At 36.9% G+C, this 19432-nt stretch overlaps 1 protein-coding gene across 1 annotated transcript in view; it reads left to right on the forward strand.

Annotated features, from left to right (window-relative positions):
- The window catches only part of IFT140 (intraflagellar transport 140), a 70041-nt gene that overhangs the window by 5757 nt on the left and 44852 nt on the right, over positions 1–19432 (forward strand). The window contains exons 5-17 of the mRNA XM_068699439.1: positions 2496–2671; positions 4417–4508; positions 5723–5829; positions 6623–6771; positions 9511–9714; positions 10070–10142; positions 10266–10357; positions 11190–11317; positions 12752–12869; positions 13321–13448; positions 16316–16463; positions 16691–16822; positions 19082–19275. Coding sequence (XP_068555540.1) covers positions 2496–2671; positions 4417–4508; positions 5723–5829; positions 6623–6771; positions 9511–9714; positions 10070–10142; positions 10266–10357; positions 11190–11317; positions 12752–12869; positions 13321–13448; positions 16316–16463; positions 16691–16822; positions 19082–19275 — 1741 coding nt within the window. The remainder of the gene's footprint in view (positions 1–2495; positions 2672–4416; positions 4509–5722; positions 5830–6622; positions 6772–9510; positions 9715–10069; positions 10143–10265; positions 10358–11189; positions 11318–12751; positions 12870–13320; positions 13449–16315; positions 16464–16690; positions 16823–19081; positions 19276–19432) is intronic.

A 19432-nucleotide genomic window follows, 5' to 3' on the forward strand; every position in this document is an offset into this window, starting at 1 on the left:
TTGAAGAATATTTGATAAGAAGAATTTAATAAAATGCTGAGAATGTTAATGTCTTCAGGGTGAGTCCTCTCTAAAAAGAACACTATAGGTGTTGGATTAGTCAAGTTCCCAAAGGCGTGAGTGTAAGAAAAGTGTAACACTCAAATGCAAGTAAAATGATAAGCTGTCAGCAATTTATACAAAAATGAGAAATGCCTTTATTACGTTTTTTTTTCTTTTTTTTTTTCTAGAAATAGTCGAATGCTACTAGAACATACATTTTAAAAATAATGTTTGTGTTTACTTCTTTTCTCCCTGTGCTTTGGTATGATGTTTCTGTATAAAGATGGTAAAATGTCTTTACCTGCTGCTGATTTTTTCTAGGTTTCTTCCTAATATTCTTTCTTCCTCCTGCTTTTATTCTTCTGGGTGCTAGTTTGTTACCAGCTAATTTTCTTCCTACCCCTGTTGTTCTTATGATGCCTTTTCCTAACCTCTGTAACTCTTTGGACAAGAGCCAGAATGTGAAACAGGCAGTGTAATGAGTATTTTTCTGGTAGGTGATTTGAGTACATAATCCTCTCCATTCAAGTGCTAACTACTCCAAAAATCTATCTAAGTTATGCTAGTTCCCAGATCAATTACAGCATGATTCAATGTTTACATTCATTATGACAGTCAAATGTCATAAATGACATAATTAACACCAGTATGATTGTAGGAGTGACATTGTCTAGCTGTGTATTTTTCTTGCAGAGCAGTGAGCTCTGATTTGATTTGTGAGGTGTAAACCTCTTCAGTAGATAGGAACTATTCAAATGAAAATGGGATACAGGACTCTTGTTAGACAGGTGTCAAAAGTGGAAATCTTTGCATAGCTGTGTGGCTGTTACCAGGTGCTTTGAAAGTGAGCATGTATTGGTACACATCTCCTTCTAGAGACAGACTCAGTGTCCTGAAAGTGGGTGTCCTCAACATTTTCGTGGTTTCTCAGGCCTCCTGTTTAAACTTTATTTTTCTGTCAGATGATACTGGTGGTTTCTTTTGAGCTTTCCTACTGCAGAGGATAATAACGCAGAAGTATTTTGGACCTAGTTCTTATTTTAGGCAGAGATCAGTCATAACTTCAAAATCTGTTAACATTTTCATAGGGTTTAAATGGGATTTCTAAATTATTACTACTATTGTGGTTTTCATCACAAACTTATTTAATAAAAATTAATTAAAATTATTGCCTTCAAATTGTTTTTAATGCTTTAAACATTGCTATTGTATATTTTTAAATCTCAGAGAGACTTGACTAGGGACAATAGAGCATCTTTTAAAATAAACAATTGAGCTTGTCAAAAAATATCAAATATATCCCGAGTTTTGAGTACTAGTCTAGATACATTATTGATTCCAAAATGCTAATCTCTGTATTTACCCAAAACAAAACAAACAAACAAACAGGTGTGTGTGTGTGAAATTCAGGTAGTATGTTACATGAGATGCTTATCTGAAAAAAGGATTCATTTTTACCTGGGAGAATATGAAACCGTATGGGACCAGGTGGGAGAGGAGTTTGGAAATATATATATATATTTAATGTAGGTAATGTAGTTGGTATATAGAGGGTGATAATGTGTTTGCAAGAGTTCTGTAAATTAAAACATTCTTCTTATTAAAGGAACCTCATATTACCTCTTAGGTACAATATTTTGGTGTAGGTCCTTAGTGGTCACTCTTACACATTTGTTTTCTATTTCAGCTTTTTATATATATATATTTCTTAGAGCTTTTTAATTTGCACCGAATTGAAATGCCGCATTTAAATAATACCATGAATTGCCAAGAAGTTGTGTGAAGTGCGTTGGATCTGTTAAATTTTGGTGACCTCGTTTGGTGATTTCAGTAATATAATTTGCAAACTACTAATTGTAGGATTTCTCACTGCATAGACCTATGTAAGATTTATGCAATATTGCAGTTTAACCAGATGATACACATTATGTTGTCAGTGTTCTTAGACACAATCTTATTTGCTTTTTTATTATGTCTCTGGTATGCATAATTACTTGTGAAATTCACGTAGAAGAGCTGCATTTAGTGCGTGTGTGTAGTGTGGGGTGTTGCTAAACAATGAAGAAGTTTATATCCATGAGCTTCTTCAATCTACACTTCAGTGTGAATTGTACTAATTCTTAGCTTTCACAAGTTGTTAATGGGGAGCCTTCACATACCTGCATGCCTATGCTTCAAAATATTTCAATTTAGCCTCAAAATATTTCAATGATGCTATTTAAATGAATTGCATCTGTATTTTCTAGATGAGTAAAAGAGAATAATTTATATTTGTTGCTCTTGTCAGCTATCATAATTGAGACAAACAAGGAGGTGAGGGTGGTGGTTATTTTACTCTTAGCACTTGAAGGATATTATATTAAGGATATTAAAGCAAAAAATAACAAAAAATATTTTTGTGGCTACAAGTGCTGTTACCTAAGAGCTGTGCAACTTGTTTATATATACTATAGGTTCTGTGCATTGTGTGAATGAGAAAGGAAAGACAAGCCATGTATTGTCAGCAGACAGTCTGGTACAAAAACTTCTGTTCATGGAGAAAGGAGATGTATTACTTGTCATAACAGAAAACCTGCTGTTGTCCTTGCATAAAATTACTCCTGAGGGAGAAGCAGAGGAGCTCATGAAGGTAAGAGTCAGACTACAAGTTAAAGTTGCAATATTGAATCTTTTTTGAGAATTTTTTATTATTATTTCCCTTAGTCACAAATGAACCAGCTTTTTTGTTTTTCAGATATTACCTTGATGAGCAAATATACGCTCATATAAAAGTAAAATAGAGTCGTGTTATTGAACTTGGAAAGATGGTTTTCACCTTGCTTTTGTGTTTTGATTTTTTTCTTATATTTTTCTATTTTGACCCTATATTAATCTCTTTGCTCCTTATTTAACTTGTCTTAGCGAATTAGAGAAGAATTAAAAGTTGATATTTATAAAATCTATCTGTAATTCCAGTACAATCAAATATTAAAATGCTTTGTGGACAACTACATTCGTAAACAACGTCCAATCCATGATTTGCCCATTTCTGCTCTCAACTATCATCCTTATCACAAATTCCTCATGCCCCATGTTGGGTTCCAAAAAGGACTGTGGTGGTTTTACTCAGGTGGGCAGCTGAGCTCCACCAGAACCACTCTCCTCCCCTTCTATAAGGGAAAGGGAAAATATGATTAAAAGAGCTCAAAGGTTGAGAAAAGGACGGGGAGATCACTCATAGAATGGTTTGGGTCAATCCCTTAGGAAGGGATGCCACCACTAGATCAGGTTGGCCAAGACCCCCTCCAGCCTGGCCTTGAACACCTCCAGGGACGGGGCACCCACAGCTGCTCTGGGCAACCTGTTCCAGTGCCTCACCACCCTCTGAGTGAAGAATTTCCTCCTAACATCGAACATAAATCACCCCTCTTTCAGTTTAAAACCATTCCCACTTGTCCTGTCATTATCTGCCTAAGCAAAGAATCGCTCTCCATCTTTTTTATAAGTCCCAGCTAGGTACTGAAAGGTTGCAGTAAGGTCTCCCCGCAACCTTCTCTTCTCCAGGCTGAACATCCCCAGCTCTCAGCCTTTCTTCGTAGGAGAGGTACTCCAGCCCCTTGAACATCTTCATGGCCCTCTTCTGGACCATGCTCCAACAGATCAACATCCTTGCAGTGTTGGATGCTCCAGACCTGGACGTAGTACTCACAAGGGCAGAGTAGAGGGGTACCTTGACCTACTCATGCTCCTCTGATGAACTTCGTCCTGGACTGCACCTTCTGGGCTGCAGGCATGCACTGCTGGCTCATGTTGAACTTTTCGTCCGCCAGAACCCCTAGGTCCTTTTCTGCAGGGCTGCTCTCAGTGAGTTCTTGTCCCAGTCTGCATTCATGTCTGGGATTGCCCCCACCCAGGTGCAGCACCTTGCACTTGGCCTTGTTGAACCTCATTAGGCTCACATGCGCCCACTTCTCCAGCCTGTCCAGGTCCCTTTGGATGCCATCCCTTCCTTCTGGTGTACCAGCTGCACCACTCAGCTTGGTGTCATCTGCAAACTTGCTGAGGGTGCACTCGATCCCCCTGTCTATGCCATTGATAAAGATATTAAACAGCACTGGTCCCAGAACAGACCCTGAGTCACACCACTTGTCATCAGCCGCCAACTGGACACAGAGCCATTAACCATTACCTGTCTACAAAATTTCTTTTACCGAATTTATACACATCGTGTATTTGATAGGTTTAATGGTGATCGGTGAGAGGAACTCCCCTTTCTGAACCGTCTGACAGATCTGGTTTTACATTTTAACTTTGTGGACATACTAGGCAATTCAGATGCTCAGTGTCTTTCAGTGTGTTGATCCTACATTTCATGTGTTTATTTTTGGTTTACAGGTGAAGTTGAGTGGGAAGATAGCTCATTCTGCAGACATCATTTTAATAGACCATAGCCTTATTGTTACAGCAATAGGTGAGACAGTAGTCAGGTAAGAATCCTGTTTTAAAGCTGCTTTTTCTGCCATGAGAACGGCTAAATAAACAGTTTATTGTCTGCAGTGCACTAAAGTTTTTTCTAAAGTGGTATTGTCTTTTTTTTTTTTTAACTGGTAATGTGTAAAAACAAAACAAAAACTTCAAAAGTTTCTCATCTTCTTTCACAAAATACAAGTAATTAACTGAAAATCATGTTTCCTTGAGAAATAAAACTACATGTGTATATTTTCCTTTCTCAAGGTAGTTTTATTTTATCAGCCAGTACTCCCCAGACTTTTTATTTTCTGAATGCCTTTTTGTATTTCTTTTTGAAAATATATTCTTTTTTTTTTTTTTCTTGAAAAAGCCACTTTGCTGTTCTTTCTATCTTTATCTTTTGATTCTTATGACAGTCATAGCAACAGGAGAAAAATGCTTGCTTATCAGGATTTCTCTATTACTGCAATATAATGCAGGTATTCTGGTTATTTCTGTCTCTAATTCTTTAAACTAAATGCATCACTTTGCTGTGTTGCAGTTATAATCTTCCATAGTTCTGTGTTTGTGTTTTTTTTTGTTTGTTTGTTTGTTTTTGTTTTGCATCTTTTTAAAGTACTATGTATTTTTTCTCTGTCTTTCTTCTGACTTACTCTACATATTTTGTCAAAATTTGTGGGGTGAGGAGACAAAGGAGGCTATTCCATTAACATCAGTATTTCACTTGTTTGAGTCTCCCTACTATCGAACAAACTATCTGCTACTGTCAGTCAAAATCATCTGGTAATCTTGTGAGAATGTTATAACGACCAAGTGTTAAGCAGGAAGATATTTGACAATGTTTAGTTCTAGAAAGTACATCTGGAATCCAAAGGGCTACTGCTTGAGATGGAATATCCTTAAAACTAATGAACTGAGCTGGGTGGAAGAAGGGAGCAGCAATGCCTCACTTCCTTTATTTTTTTCTTAAGACTGGATTTGCTTCTGACTCCTTCACAGAACATTACAAAATATCCTGTGGACTAAAAAGACAAAGGAAAAAAAAGGAGATTAAGAAATTCACATTCCAGAGGCAGCTGCTAACAATTTCATTTTAGGAATTAAATGATTGGGGCATTATGGAATCATAGAATCAGGAAGCAAATTAATGCCATGTACAGCATCCTATTGACTGTTTAGCAAGACACCTGGAAGGGAAAAGCATTGTTAACTCTTCTTTTGTGTGTCTTAGGTTCTGGGATTTGGACCGAGGTGAGAATTATGTGCTATCCCTAGATGTGCAATTTGGATTTGAGGCAGGAGAGTGTATTAACTGTGTTTCCTACTGCAGTGCCAAAGGTGAGAAATAATACGACAGCTCTGTTTGCTAGATCCTAAACCTTGCCAAATCGTTAGTCTTCAGTGCCCTTTATTCATTTTAGTATAACTTTCTTGTTACTAGGTGTTTCAGTAATAGCACATTAAGTAGAAGTGTTTTAGTCTAGCTCAGGAGTGCCCTTTTGAAGGAACAACGAGATCATTTGTACTCAGCACACTGTCTCCAAGCACACTATCTGGATTTGTTTTGATAGCGAACCAGTAGATGTATTCCTGGAGTATATATAATGCACTCCAACATGTTATGGGAAGGCTACAAGCATACATTAGAGCTAGTGAAAAGCAGAACTCACTAAACATGTACAGTGTGGACATCAAGACCTTACAATTGGTTTCTCTACGGAGCTCCTAACTCCTAACTGTTGCCTTGTTTGCTAATGTAGGCACAGCTAGGGTCTACTAGAATTGCTTTTCATGGTGCCTTGCCTATCTATACTACAAAAGCAGATATTTGATTTGATATATAAATGGTTAAAATGAAATCAGTGTCTGATACATTTAAAAGATAACTTCATCTTATGGCTTAGAAAATAGGCATTGGTTTTCAAATGAAACTTCCATCCTTTCTCCAGAAAGGTTCTCCAGTACAGGGCCAGAATGCTGGTGTGCAGAAAGGCAAAGAAATGAACTGTTCTAGAACAAGGCTTCTCAATACCTCAGAACCAGAGTGAGGCTTCCTACTGCTTTGTATAATGTTTGTGTTTTTCTGAAGCTTGGAAAGGTATGAAATATCTAAAATGCCTGTGAATGGCAGGTCTCCTAGCAGCTGGTACTAACAAAGGGAGAATAGCTATGTGGAGGAAGGCATCAGGATCCAGTCAGAGCACCCAGGCTTTGGAGAACAAGGAGAAGTGGAAGCTCCAAGCACCTACAGAACTTGAAGGAAATATCACTCAGATAAAGGTAACACAAAAAAGAGTCATGCGTTTTATTAGGACTTCACAAACCTTACTTGAATATATCTTGTCTATGGAATAGATGAGTATGATTGTTATCCTACAGACATGTGCCAGCAAGAAACCAGTGTTCTAAAGGAGGACAACCCTTGAATAAAGCAATTTTCAAAACTGAAACAGGCAGAAGTGTTACCTCTTTGTAGCTATTGTGTTACAGACAGGGTTGAAATGCTCAGCAGCATTATGCGCTGAAATGTAAATAGATCTCTCTGCCTGGGAGAACAAGCAGTCACAGCATACTTAAATCCAAACATCTCTCCTGTATAAGTCTTGCTGATGAACTCTTTGGATTCAGCACCCTGAAATTATTTTCAGAAAAGATAGATTATCAGGAATGTCAAATATTAAAGCACCATAGAATATCCCAACTTGGAAGGGACCCACAGGATCATCGAGTCCAACTACTGGCTTCATACAGGATGACTACCTAAAAATTAAATGATATGTCTGAGAGCATTGTCCGAGCTCATCTTGAACTCTGTCAGGCTTGGTGCCACGACTGCTTCCCAGAGGACCTATTCCAGTGCCCAACCACCCTTTCGGTGGAGAACTTCTTCCTAATATCCAAAATTTACATAAATTTATTAAAATAGCAAGAAAGAAAATAGAGAAAAAAGAAATAACAAATAGAATATATATACATAATAGATACATACTGTATCAGTCCTACTTAAAAAATTAACACATAAGTAATATTTAGGTCAAAATCCCAAGCTAAGGTGCTTCAGTAACAGATGCTTCAGGCCCAGGAGATGGGAAATGGTTTGTGCCATTAATATGTCATGTGTCTGCTAATAATGAGAATGGGGAGAAGAGACATAGGTTTTTGTCAGCTTGACCATTTATGTGTTTTCTAAGTAACAGGATATAAAGTGCCGTCCAGAAATAGCACCTTCTTCCCAACATTTGTTAGCATAAACAAAAGCATTGCCAAACAGTTATCAACAGTCCCCACACTTTATCTCATAATCAAGTAATCTTTAATTATGTAAACTATACATATATATATATTTGTAATCCTTGCATTCTTTTTTTTTTTTTTCTAAATTGATAGGTGTAGAATAGTTTGATAATTCCTATAAAAGAGTTTTCCTGTGTTACCGTGAAAAACTTGGAATAGAAAGCCATATACTACGGTGGGGTCAAAGGACAGCAATAACTTTTTTTTTCCACTCCTTGAAAATCTAATATTTTTTCAATCTGATATAGTGGCTTCTAAAGAGAAGTGGTTGGAAATGCACTCTAACTTGTCTGTTGTGCAGCATAATATTCTAGTTAACAGTAACTAAATATAAACAAACCATGCAAATCAGTTTTATTTTTCAGATTGTGCTCTTGAATAAATGAAATAACTTCCAAATACAACTATTAAAATCAATGTTGTTGGAAAGACAGTCACAGAAACATCAATGTCTATACCAGTGAAAAAAAAAATCTTTGAAAATCAGGAAATTAACATGAAACTTCAAATAACTTTGAAGGAAGCAGAGACCTTTGAGACTTGGCACTAAATTTTATAGAGCATATCTGCTGCTATACAACAACAGAGTTGGTCTTGAAAGGGATTTTCTATAGTTATTAGAAACTTCATAATTAATTTAGCCCATGGTAGTATGTATGCATCAATGGTCTCTTTTTTTAAAAAAAAAAAAGCCAACAAAACAGCCATCTAGCAGCAAAGGAACACCCCTCATCCCTCCCTTCTGTGTCCTCCTGGGCCCAGCAACAAAGGCAACTCCTGTGTCAAACCTGTGCCATGAACTATGTACCTTGTTTATCAAGGAGCATTGTCAACAGTGTTTGAGTTCAGAAAAGCACCAACCCCTGCCCCATGTGTGTGGTTATAGGGTCCAGACTATAAACAGATCATCTCTGACTAAATCTTATGGAAGAGTTCTTTTGTAGTACACTGGTTGCCACAATGCTTTCTTGAAAAGAATCATCCTTTGATAGGAATAAACATGAACAATGCTGGACATGCTTGTTTGACTGGGAATATGTAAAGACAGAATGAAAATGGGAGCATTTATCTTTACTATAGAAAGAATTCATCAGCTGCATGTTAAAAGCTGTCCTTGCTGTCTCAGAAGCAGATCTTACTGTTCTGTCAAATTTTCAAAGGTATCTCCAGGTTTAGCACTGCTCTGCGCAAGTGCTATTTTTGAATCCTAAAAGAAAAAGGGAAGGATAACCTATATAAAAATTCAATTACAAAGCTAGAACACTTACCCCCCTTCTCCTTGAAGAATCCCTGTGTTCTTTTGGACCCCTTTATGCATGTGATTTAGCAGCGTTTGGTAAGGAGTTTGTACAACATTGACTGAGAGGGATATAAAAACTGCAGAAATGAATAAGGTAATCAAATAAGATACTATGCATGCAACTTGCTTTTACAGATCAAAGCGTGATTAAGCCTTTTAAATAAGTGATTCTCTCATGAGTATAAATGTGAGGTGGTACAAAACTATCTTAAGGAAAAAGTGGTTTTAATGTAAAAAATAGCTCCTCCACTTAAACTAAGGGAGCGTAAGTAGCTGGGTAACTAGCACAATAGCTTTCATCTGTAATTGGCTGTAGTTGGACTTCCATATTTGTGTGCATGTGTATATGTGTGTACATATATATCCATACAAATAAAATGTTATACCATCTTTTTTTTTTTTTTTTTTCTTGCTCTCATGTGCAGTGGGGCTCTCGAAAAAATCTTCTAGCAGTGAACAGCATCAGCTCTGTGGTGATCCTCAGTGAGCAGGCCATGTCGTGTCATTTTAATCAGCAAGTGGCTGCTGTACAAGTGTCTCCCAGCCTGTTTAACGTGACCTTCTTCAGCGCAGGAACCACACACAGTCTTCATGTTGATATGACTGTTAATGGAGTCTTTGCTACTAAGGTTGTTGGTCTTCTCATTCATTTTCTCAGGTCTTTGCCTAGCTAGGTGTATAAAGACCAAACTTTCCAAGTCCTTAATATAATTCTTTAATATTCCATTTTATTGTGTAATGAAAGTATTCTTATGACAATAGCAATCATTCTGTGGTGGAGCTAGTTTTCAGGTAGCACAGTGATTCAGTAGTACTCTGGATGCTGACATCTCTTTTTTGGGTTACTAAAGGCCTTTCAATCCAATACATGGATGAATTAGTAAAAGATGGCAACTGCGTGGAAGGTCTTACTCTGTTACTGCATAAATTACAGTATGAGTCCAGAATAAAAATGTTTATGTTTTGGGTTTTGATTGTTTTTAGGATGCTGTAGTATTTTGGAATGGGAAGCAAGTTACTGTCTTTGAGTGTTCAGAAGATACCTTAAGGAGTGCAGGTAGTGATTCCTTTAAGTCAAAATTCCTTTTTTTTTTTCTTTTCTTTCTTAAAAAACAAACAAACAAAAAAAAGCTCACCTACGATTATTGTAATGATGGTTTCCTTGTGATTCCTCTTCCAGGCTCTTTTCTTTGTGACTCTCCAGTTCTGTCAGTGCATGGAGAAAATCTGTACACGGTTGAGCCATATCGGGTCCAAGTCCGTACCTGGCAGGTAAGGGCTGATGAACACATGGAACAACAAATACGTCTTACTGTTTTTCAAAGACTGGTGTCACAGCTTAAAAAATAAGTGGAAGTTCTGTAAACATATCGACTCTAAATTTGTCATGGGAAAAATGCGTTGAGGATTTTAGCTGTAAGTTTTACATGTTGTGTTCTTTAGTCTATTATGTTTAAACACTACTGCACTGTAGCTAATCCTAGTAAGTATTTATGATAAAAAACAGAATTATGTAGGGACCAGAATGCTTATGAGGATATAAATTGCATGCATATGAATGTATATTACTGATGGGAAATTTATAATATTAAATGTTTTAAGAGGAAAAATATACCCTGTGCACATTCTGTACGTTCCTGTGGAATCTTCTGCATAAGTTTTGCAGCCTCTGCTTGTCATGAGAACCAAAAAGAGAAATGTAGTTATTACAGTTCTATGATACATAATTTTATTTAAGAAAGGGAGGTTTTATCAGAATGAGGACTGATACAATGTTTTTCCAGATGTATATTAGTGGACCTTCAGGGAGCTGTATTCATGCATCCCTCTTAGTGGGAAAAAGTTGTATTATCAAAGAGGCCATTTTTGCACAAGTATTTCTATAAGTTTTAACTCTTTTGGATGCTATATATCCAGTTTTCTACCTGAAGCAGATTGTGGTTTTGGAGACCTTTTGTGAGTTTTGTGAGGGGTGTGTGTGCCAAGTGCGGTTTCTCTCATTTTGTTGATAGTGATTCGTCTAACATAGAAGTTTAGCAATTAGCTTAGTAAGAAAATATTAAACTCTGAATGTACAAACCTAGTGTTACACCTTTCTTCTCAGGGAACAGTTAAGCAGCTTTTGGTGTTCTCTGAAGCAGAGGGAAATCCGTGCCTCTTGGATGTCTGTGGAAACTTCTTGGCTGTGGGAACTGATTTGGCTCACTTCAAAATCTTTGATCTCTCTCGCAGGTATTAATTAGCCTTTAAAAACAATCTGCTCATACTTGAGGACATTTTCTGTGGGGAGGGGTGAAATCTTTAGCTGGTTTTGATGTACTGAAAAGTGATTACCTCTTTGAATCTCAAGACAATACAGTGTAGCGTGCACGAACTGATGGCATATTCCTGAAGTAAGTGAAGAGACAGAGATTTGTTAGACAAATCACGGGCTGAGTACTGTAACAGTGACTTAGGGTATTGTTAGGTTTGTTTGTATGTATTGGAATGTAGGTGGAGACCTTAAGGAAGATCTAGACAAGGATGTTACATGCTTCTAATAAACTGAAGACGATCTTTATCTCAGAAAAGTTGCAATAAAGGAAAAAGTGAGAGATATACTTACATTTGTTCTGGTTACACTGCGGTGCCCTTCTGACAAACTGCTATGGCACGTAAAAGATGTGCCTAACAAAATGTCCAAATCAAAAATGTACTTGCTAATGACAAATATGACTTTGAAAAACATTAAGAGTAAAACAAATTCCCTTACATACTGTGACCAGAGGACTGCTAAACTGAGGTTGTCTACATACCACAGAACACAATTTGAAGGTAATGTATTTGGGCAGGTTGTTGTTAGCACAAGTATTGGATTGGTTGTGATGATTGATAGTGAAAGCAACTAGCTGAACTCCTCCGTGCTTTGTTAAATTTTCACGGCTAGTAATGATAATACCCATTTTTAAATTATGACAATATATCACACCTAAATTTTAAAGTTAACAGAGCTGACAGAACAAATGAGGGGTCCAAGCATGTAATCCGAGAATGTTATTTTTACAGAATCAAAGATTTTCCTACATGGGAACCTATGATGGGTCTAAATTAATGTCGCTTTTTTCTGTCACATTCTTTAGATTCATGTGATTTGTCCTCTTTGCTGAATAATTGCTGGGTTTGTATCTATAGCACTAGTGAGATTCTTCTGAAATGATAGTCCTTTGTAAATTGTGTGCAGATGGAAAGTGACTGGTATGATATAAATGCCATCCCTGTTCCCCAGTGACATTACTCTTTTTCCAGAGTTCATCTTTCCCATGCACAGAACTTCTGTGATGAGCTATTTTCAGCATTACGTTACTGTTCAACTTACATAGGAAAAAGCAGTCCTCTGAATTAAAATTCTGGTAGGATGTTTTTGGTTTATAGCCCTCTCTTTGGAGTCCTGTTGGAGCATTGAAGATTATTCTTGGTGATTCATTGAGGAATGAGTGTTTCATTAATTTCTGAAAGATAGGCAGGTCACAACAGGAGAGGAAGCTAGAGTTTGGGTCAAAAGTCTTATAAGGAAGAAATAAAATTTTTTTGAGGTCTTTTTTCTTACCTGTAATTTGAAAATATTTTGGCTGATAACTACTGTTGCTTTATTGCTACCATACAACTTAAACTTATTCCTTTCCACAGAGAGGCAAAAGTGCACTGCAATAGCAAGAACTTCTCTGAGCTGTTTCCTGGCCTTGGAAGCATTGCATCTGTCAAGTGCAATGCTAATGGCAACAAAGTCAGTATCCTCGTTAGCAAGGTGAGGTGAAGCTCTTCACATACCACCCTAGGGCCTGACCATCAGTTAATAGACTGGTACAGTTCGAGATGATTACTGAAGACACTTTAACTTCACAGAAATAAACCTGTATTTTCTATTTTCTATGAACAATATTGTTGGTCTTGAAAGTTTGCATGTAACTAAACACTAAAATTAAACTCTGTTAAGGTTTTGTATATTTGGTGAGGCAAACAGCCCAGTTTTTTAGTAGCTCAGTTGAAAAACTGTTTTGTAGCATTTCAAAGAAATCAAAGGCAAACTTGCTAGAATAGAGAAACAGCAAGAAATGTTATGATACTTCTTTTGACTGTTCTTTTCAGATTGCAAGTACATGAAACTGTTAAGAGCATGAATTGAATTAGATGAGCATACCGTCTGAACTTTTTGCTTTTTACCTGTGTCCTTCAGCAACTTTTTTTCCCATTCTCAGGCAAATGGGAGCATTGATTCCAAGATCTGTTTCTATGATGTTGAAGTGGACAAAGTTACAGTCTTTAATTTCAAGGATGAACAGGGGAATGGTAGAGAGAAGCTTTCTTCTGGACAACGTATTGACAGGTAAGAAGCTTTTGTTTTGAAAAATATTACCCTAGGCTTTAAGATAGGAATCTGTCATATGAAAATGAGCAACATCTTGATATTGGTATTCCTCTGTCTGTGTAGGAATTTATACCAATTAATTTTTTTCTAAAGATTCAACTAAAACTGATGTATTGTATACTAACCAATACTGCATCCCTTTCTCTTCCAATATGTGAACTAGGGAGTGTTAAATGAAAGTATGGAAAGCAAGCTTAAAATAAGCAGGAGGTGGTGGCGGTTCTTCAGAAACTATGCTAAGGAACTTCTTTACCAAAGGAAATTATAAATGCTGAAGGAAGGGTTCATGGAGGTATTCAGCAAAGAATAATGCAGTGAGATAACTGTGTGGAAGCTGTATCTGGCTCAAGAGGTCTCTGGGGAATATGTGTGGAGGTATATGACTGGAATCAGCGTCCTGGTCTTAGAATAATTTTGTTAAATATTGGAAACTTTCTCTTCCATGACAAGCTTATGGGATAGGAACTGTAAAAAAAAGACATTCTGGAGTTCCTCCTGAGGTAAAAAGAAAAATAATAAAATATAAAAATGTATATATTTAAATTTCAAGACAGAATGTTTTATATGGATAAAAACTTCCATGAAACATCTTTTTAGAACCCACAGTTTTCATTTTATACAAGCTGCTCTGCGGTGAATACATGTATTAGGTTTACGTGGCAAGTTTTTGGTAGCAGGGGAAGTTGTGGAAGAGCGACCATGAAGGAGTGTCGGATGGTGAAGTGTTCTGGACTGACTGCAGCCCCTGTTGCCTCTTTACCTGTTCCGCTCATGGGGAGAAGGTGGAAGAGGGTGTATGCAGGAGAAGTGTTTTTGGTTTGCTTTTAGCTCTCACTGCTCTAGTCTATTATCAGTAGACAATAAATTATATATATTAATCTCCCTTACTCTGAGTCTGTTTTGCCCATGACGGTAATTGTTGAGCAATCTCCCTGTCTTTATCTCAACCCATGAACTTTTTTCATCCTATTCTTTTCCTCCTCCTTTTTAGGAGGAGGAGTGAGAGTGGTGTGGTGGGGTTGAGCTACCTACCTGTGTGAAACCACCACAATGTATTAGTAATCCTAGTAGTAAGGCAGCAAAATGCAGTGAACTAGGATTTCTCGTGGAAGTACAGTGGGATATTAGTATGAATTTATCTGGTTTTACAAAAATTTTCCTTACTGTATTTTTCTTAAGAAATAACAACCTTAGAAGAGGAGGTGATTTAATTTTTTCAACAGCTGTGTAGATATTACAGGGGGAAAAAATATAAAGTTGTTATTTTCAGCATTGCAAAACAGAAAAATACCCAGCTCCTTAGTAACTATGGACAGTGCAAATTTGGGGTCTTACATCTTGGTCAAGCAAACAATGTAATAAGAGTAATGAGAAAGTTGTTTTCGAGTGTAGTATCCTGTGTAGCCCAACAGAGGCCACTACAAACTAGTATTACTATTTGAGTGATGCTTAAAGGCTAGGGTAAGTGTCAGCATGAGTCTGTTTATCTGTACTTCATTTTAGAGAATCTTGAAATTAAAATGAGTAAACTCATCAAAGAATAATCAGGTAAACGTCTTTCCCTTCTCTGTCCTCCTGAGGCAGAATCTAAACACTCCCAAATCATACTGTTTTTCAATTCGAGAGCAATTTATTTTGATTTAAATGTCATGGGAAGGACACTACATATGTATACTTCCTAATGATTCTTAATTTGCCTTCCATCTCTACTCCATCCCCTTCAAACACACCCCAAATTCCACCCTTCAGTGTTGACAGCAAAGAAAAAAAAGTCTTTAAGATTTGACACCTGTTTATAAACGTTTTTCAGACTAATCCTAAGCTATTGCTAAAATAGTCAGATTCTGTATGTCTACATCCTTCACATGGCCTGCACTAAGTCATATTTAAATGCCTGAAGGAGGCAGTAAGATATTTCTTGAACTGCAGAGGGTGGCTTTCATAAAGTTGCTGGCGTTGTCCTTGTGCTTATTCTATTTTGTAATGTCTCTGAATTCTTTTAAGAACGCAATATTAATTTCAAGTGCAGTGCTGAGAAAAGGGAATGAACAGTGGCATATCTAAAGACTGAGGTCCTCAGCTGCAGGTCATGTTCAATTGCAACTTCAGTTTCCCTCAGCATTGGGAAGTTGAGCAGTTGAAAACATAGATCACTCTATCTAGCTCTCTGAACTCCCAGTTCAGAGAGATCTGTTGCCTGAGAATATAAACTATTTTTCCCCCCATCATTTTCATCAGTTTGCTAATTGTAATCTCTTAGACCACCGCCGCCACTGCTACTTAGCTGTATTTGAATATGAAGCACATGGACTAGAAACTTTACTGCTTAACCAAATGCGTAGCAGTGTACTCAAGCTGTCTTTAACTGGCTGGGTATCAACAACCACCTTGGGGCAGATTGTAAAAACCTGCAAGAAAATAGAGCTGAGGTAGTCTCAATGTTACAGTAGCTGGTAGTAGCAGTAGTTAAAGTTAAAGTAGTTAAAGTGTGTTCAAATGCTGCTGTAGGACATGTGACCTCAGTGAAAGCATATTTTGAGTGCCTGTTTGCATTTGTGAAAGTATCAGCTTTTTTCCTGAAATGATTTATGTCCTATAGTCATGGTAGACTTATGCTGAATAAACTGAACATGGCATTAGTGTATACAGACTCCTTGGAAGTTGGGAAGATGCATATAGTTAATGTTGCAGCACAGAGCTAGCAGTCAAGATAACTGATAATCATTTGAAGGTTATCCCTTGGTTAGTCCTTATCTGAAGCTTATACACTGAATGGACTGGAATTATTCTGTCTCCATTTCTGTATTTCTTGTTGGTTTTGGTAGGTCTGTTGTGGAGTATCCAGACTTGCAGAGTCACATCCCTGTTCGCCATTTCTGGGACAACAGTGAACCAAGACTTTTTGTATGTGAAGCAATTCTTGAACCAGGCCTACAATCCCCAAACCAGAACAAAAACCAGACTGAGAGCACGGTAGGGTCTTTTTGATTATTTTTCTCACTGTACATGTTATTCTTCCTATCTGAGTAGTAAATGATTGGTAATTTGTTAACCTGTAGAAGTAGTTGTATATGTTACCATGTGTGTGAATGTGTGACGTTACTTTCAAGAGAAGGTTCTACCAAATGAATATGGAAAAGAAAATCAAAATGAAAGAAAGATGGTGCACCAGAAAAACAATTCTTTACTTCCTTTTCCAGATTGATGTCTGGATTATGTCATTCTTCAGTAGTGAAGAACATGGCCTTTTGCTTCAGGACAGCTTCCCATTGCCTTCATTGTACCAAGTTCTTCTGGGTATTGAGGTGCCACATTATTACTTTGCAAAAAAGGTGAGGAAATCTTTCACAATTCTTTCCCTTCCCATAAGTTCAAACTTGTCATTGCTTAGGGTTCAAGTGTAACCAAACTGAGTCTGGGTTAAATAAATCCAATGGCAGTTGCTGCATAAAATGTAGCAGTGACATGAAGTTAATTCTAATGTGGATGTATTTGACAGCATTGTGGAAGTTACAGTGGATTGGCTCTTCCTGAGTATTGCAAATTGGGTGTGATGTACAGGTGCAGGAATAGTTACCAGGGAGTGCAACTAAAGACATGTTTTTGAAGAGGAAAAAAAAAAGAAAAAAAAAAATCTCTATGTAGTCACCATTCCTTTTATAGTTGAGGCATGTGTCAGACTTATGTATGCCGTAAGAGGGGACACTTCCTACTAGCTTCAGCAGAAGCAGCCTGCTTCCTTTTGAAATTGAGCTTAATCCCCACAGAACACCAGAGGGAGAACTCATCTTGCCCTATCACTGAATGCCTGCTTGCTACAAATACTAGGAGTGCATGCTCTAACTTCTTAGAAATTTGACTATGAATCCAAAATTGATTGTATCTTAAATAATGCTATCTGTACTAGAGAAAATAAAGCCTATTACCTGCAGATTGGTTTTCTGCTTACGGTCTGACATGGGTTTCTTAATGCCTGTTAAGATGAAGATTTGTGCTGCAGCCTACCTGTAGGTGGGGGAGACCTAACAATCTGTTTATTGTACTGAGGCATTTGTTTTTGTGAAATCTTTAGGAACTTAATGAGACTTCTAGTCCTCTGAATAACAGAACAATGTAATCATGTAAATCTAATTTTATATCATTTAGGAGAAGTGTTAAACAAGGAGAATTTATCTAGATTTTTTAAACATTTAAATGTATTTAAATTCAGAGCAGCACTTTACAGTTTAGCCCCTTCCAAAGAACAGGCTGTTGTACTTTTTCTGTCCAGATATAGCTTTTAGAGCTGCCATCTTTTACTTTCCGTTTTCCATCAATTTAAAAGGTCAAAGATCTGCTGCATTTTCTAATCTTTTAACGCTTTCCCCATCATGTCTCATGCTGTTTTACTTTGATACTGCATCTCTTTGTTTTCCTCTCTATGGATTATTGCTGCCATTAGTTATTTTTTCGGAGGGGATTTGCATATAAACCTGTAAGTATCTGTAACTGCATTATTCTGCTCCTCTTCATTCTTTGCTTTTCTCATTTCCATTTTCTTCCTACAGTAGGATTACTGTATCTTAGTGTCTAAATTAATTGTCATATAGTAATTCATTTTGGAAACATGTTTCAGCATATGAGTAGTTTGCTATAAATATAACAAATCCTGTTGATACAACAAATCTATCTTGACTGAGTTTCTTTCAAGGGTTTCCATTTATTATTATGGCTTCCCTGTCCTGGTTCCAGTAATTCCCCAGACTGTAGTCAAACCTATATGAGCTTTTGGTTTGTCTCTTACTGAATCTATTACTTTCAAAAAATAGTATTTTCATATTAGCTTCTGTAACTCTCATACTTAGTTTTCTCATCTGTCTAACTATAAGGTTGGTATAGAGTATATGTGAAATTTGGTGTCCTTTGTGACTGAGATTATAATCTTCCACTCTCTGGTTTGTGAAAGCTTCTTTGTTACATTCTAGATAGATTATTCGATATTGATGATTGACTTAACCATTATTCAGACAAAGAATAAAACTCAAATTGCTTTGGGCTGGCTTTCAATGACTTGAAGGTATTATTGAAGCTTTAGAGGCTCCTGAACGGCCCGTTGTCTGGAGAATGCTTTGAATCTGAGGTTTAGTATTTGTAAGCTTTACATGATGGCAAGAATAAAAGAACTGGGTCTGTATTGTTAACTTTCAGAACAGCAAATTCATTTTTGAGAAAAAAACTAACCCCAAAGAATTTTGTCTGAAATCTTCAGAAATCTGGCAACTTAAAAATAATAGTTTCTATTATAGTATTAGTTGTTATAATCATGGCTGTCTCTTCTGTGCTATCTCACAAAGCTCTAAACTACTTACCACTGAAGTATTGTGACTGTTTGTTATGACTCATGATATACTGATCTATTGTGTGACATGCCATATTCTGGGACGTTTTTTAGGAAGTTCTGGAACATAGTGATTATAGCTGTGACTGACCATGGTTCTGTAGGGACAGAAAACTTAGATTGTAGTGGAAATCATGTAACTAATATTATTCAGATATATAAAGGAGTAAAATTTGTCATACTTGATACCTAAATGATAATGTGCTTGTTTTAGCCAGGAGAAACTGAGAAAGGACAAGAGTCAGGCTCAATAAAGGTCTTGCAGATGGCTGCCAGAAGACCCATGAGAGATTTTATTGGATTAGGAGACTGCGATAAGACTACTCAGGATGCCATGCTGAACTTCAGCTTCTACCTGACTGCTGGAGACATGGATGAGGCCTTCAAATCCATCAAGCTGATAAAAAGGTACTGTATGCATTTGTATGCATTTATTTATGAGTAGAGCTTATTTTCATTACATTTGTATGAAATTCTGATCCTCCTAATTTAAACTTTTTATTTGATTTCACTTTCTCTTTCATTTTCAGAAAGATGAAATATCTTTATCTTAGATGCATTTACT

Source organism: Anas acuta, chromosome 15 (assembly GCF_963932015.1).
Source record: "Anas acuta chromosome 15, bAnaAcu1.1, whole genome shotgun sequence".
NCBI lineage: Eukaryota > Metazoa > Chordata > Aves > Anseriformes > Anatidae > Anas > Anas acuta.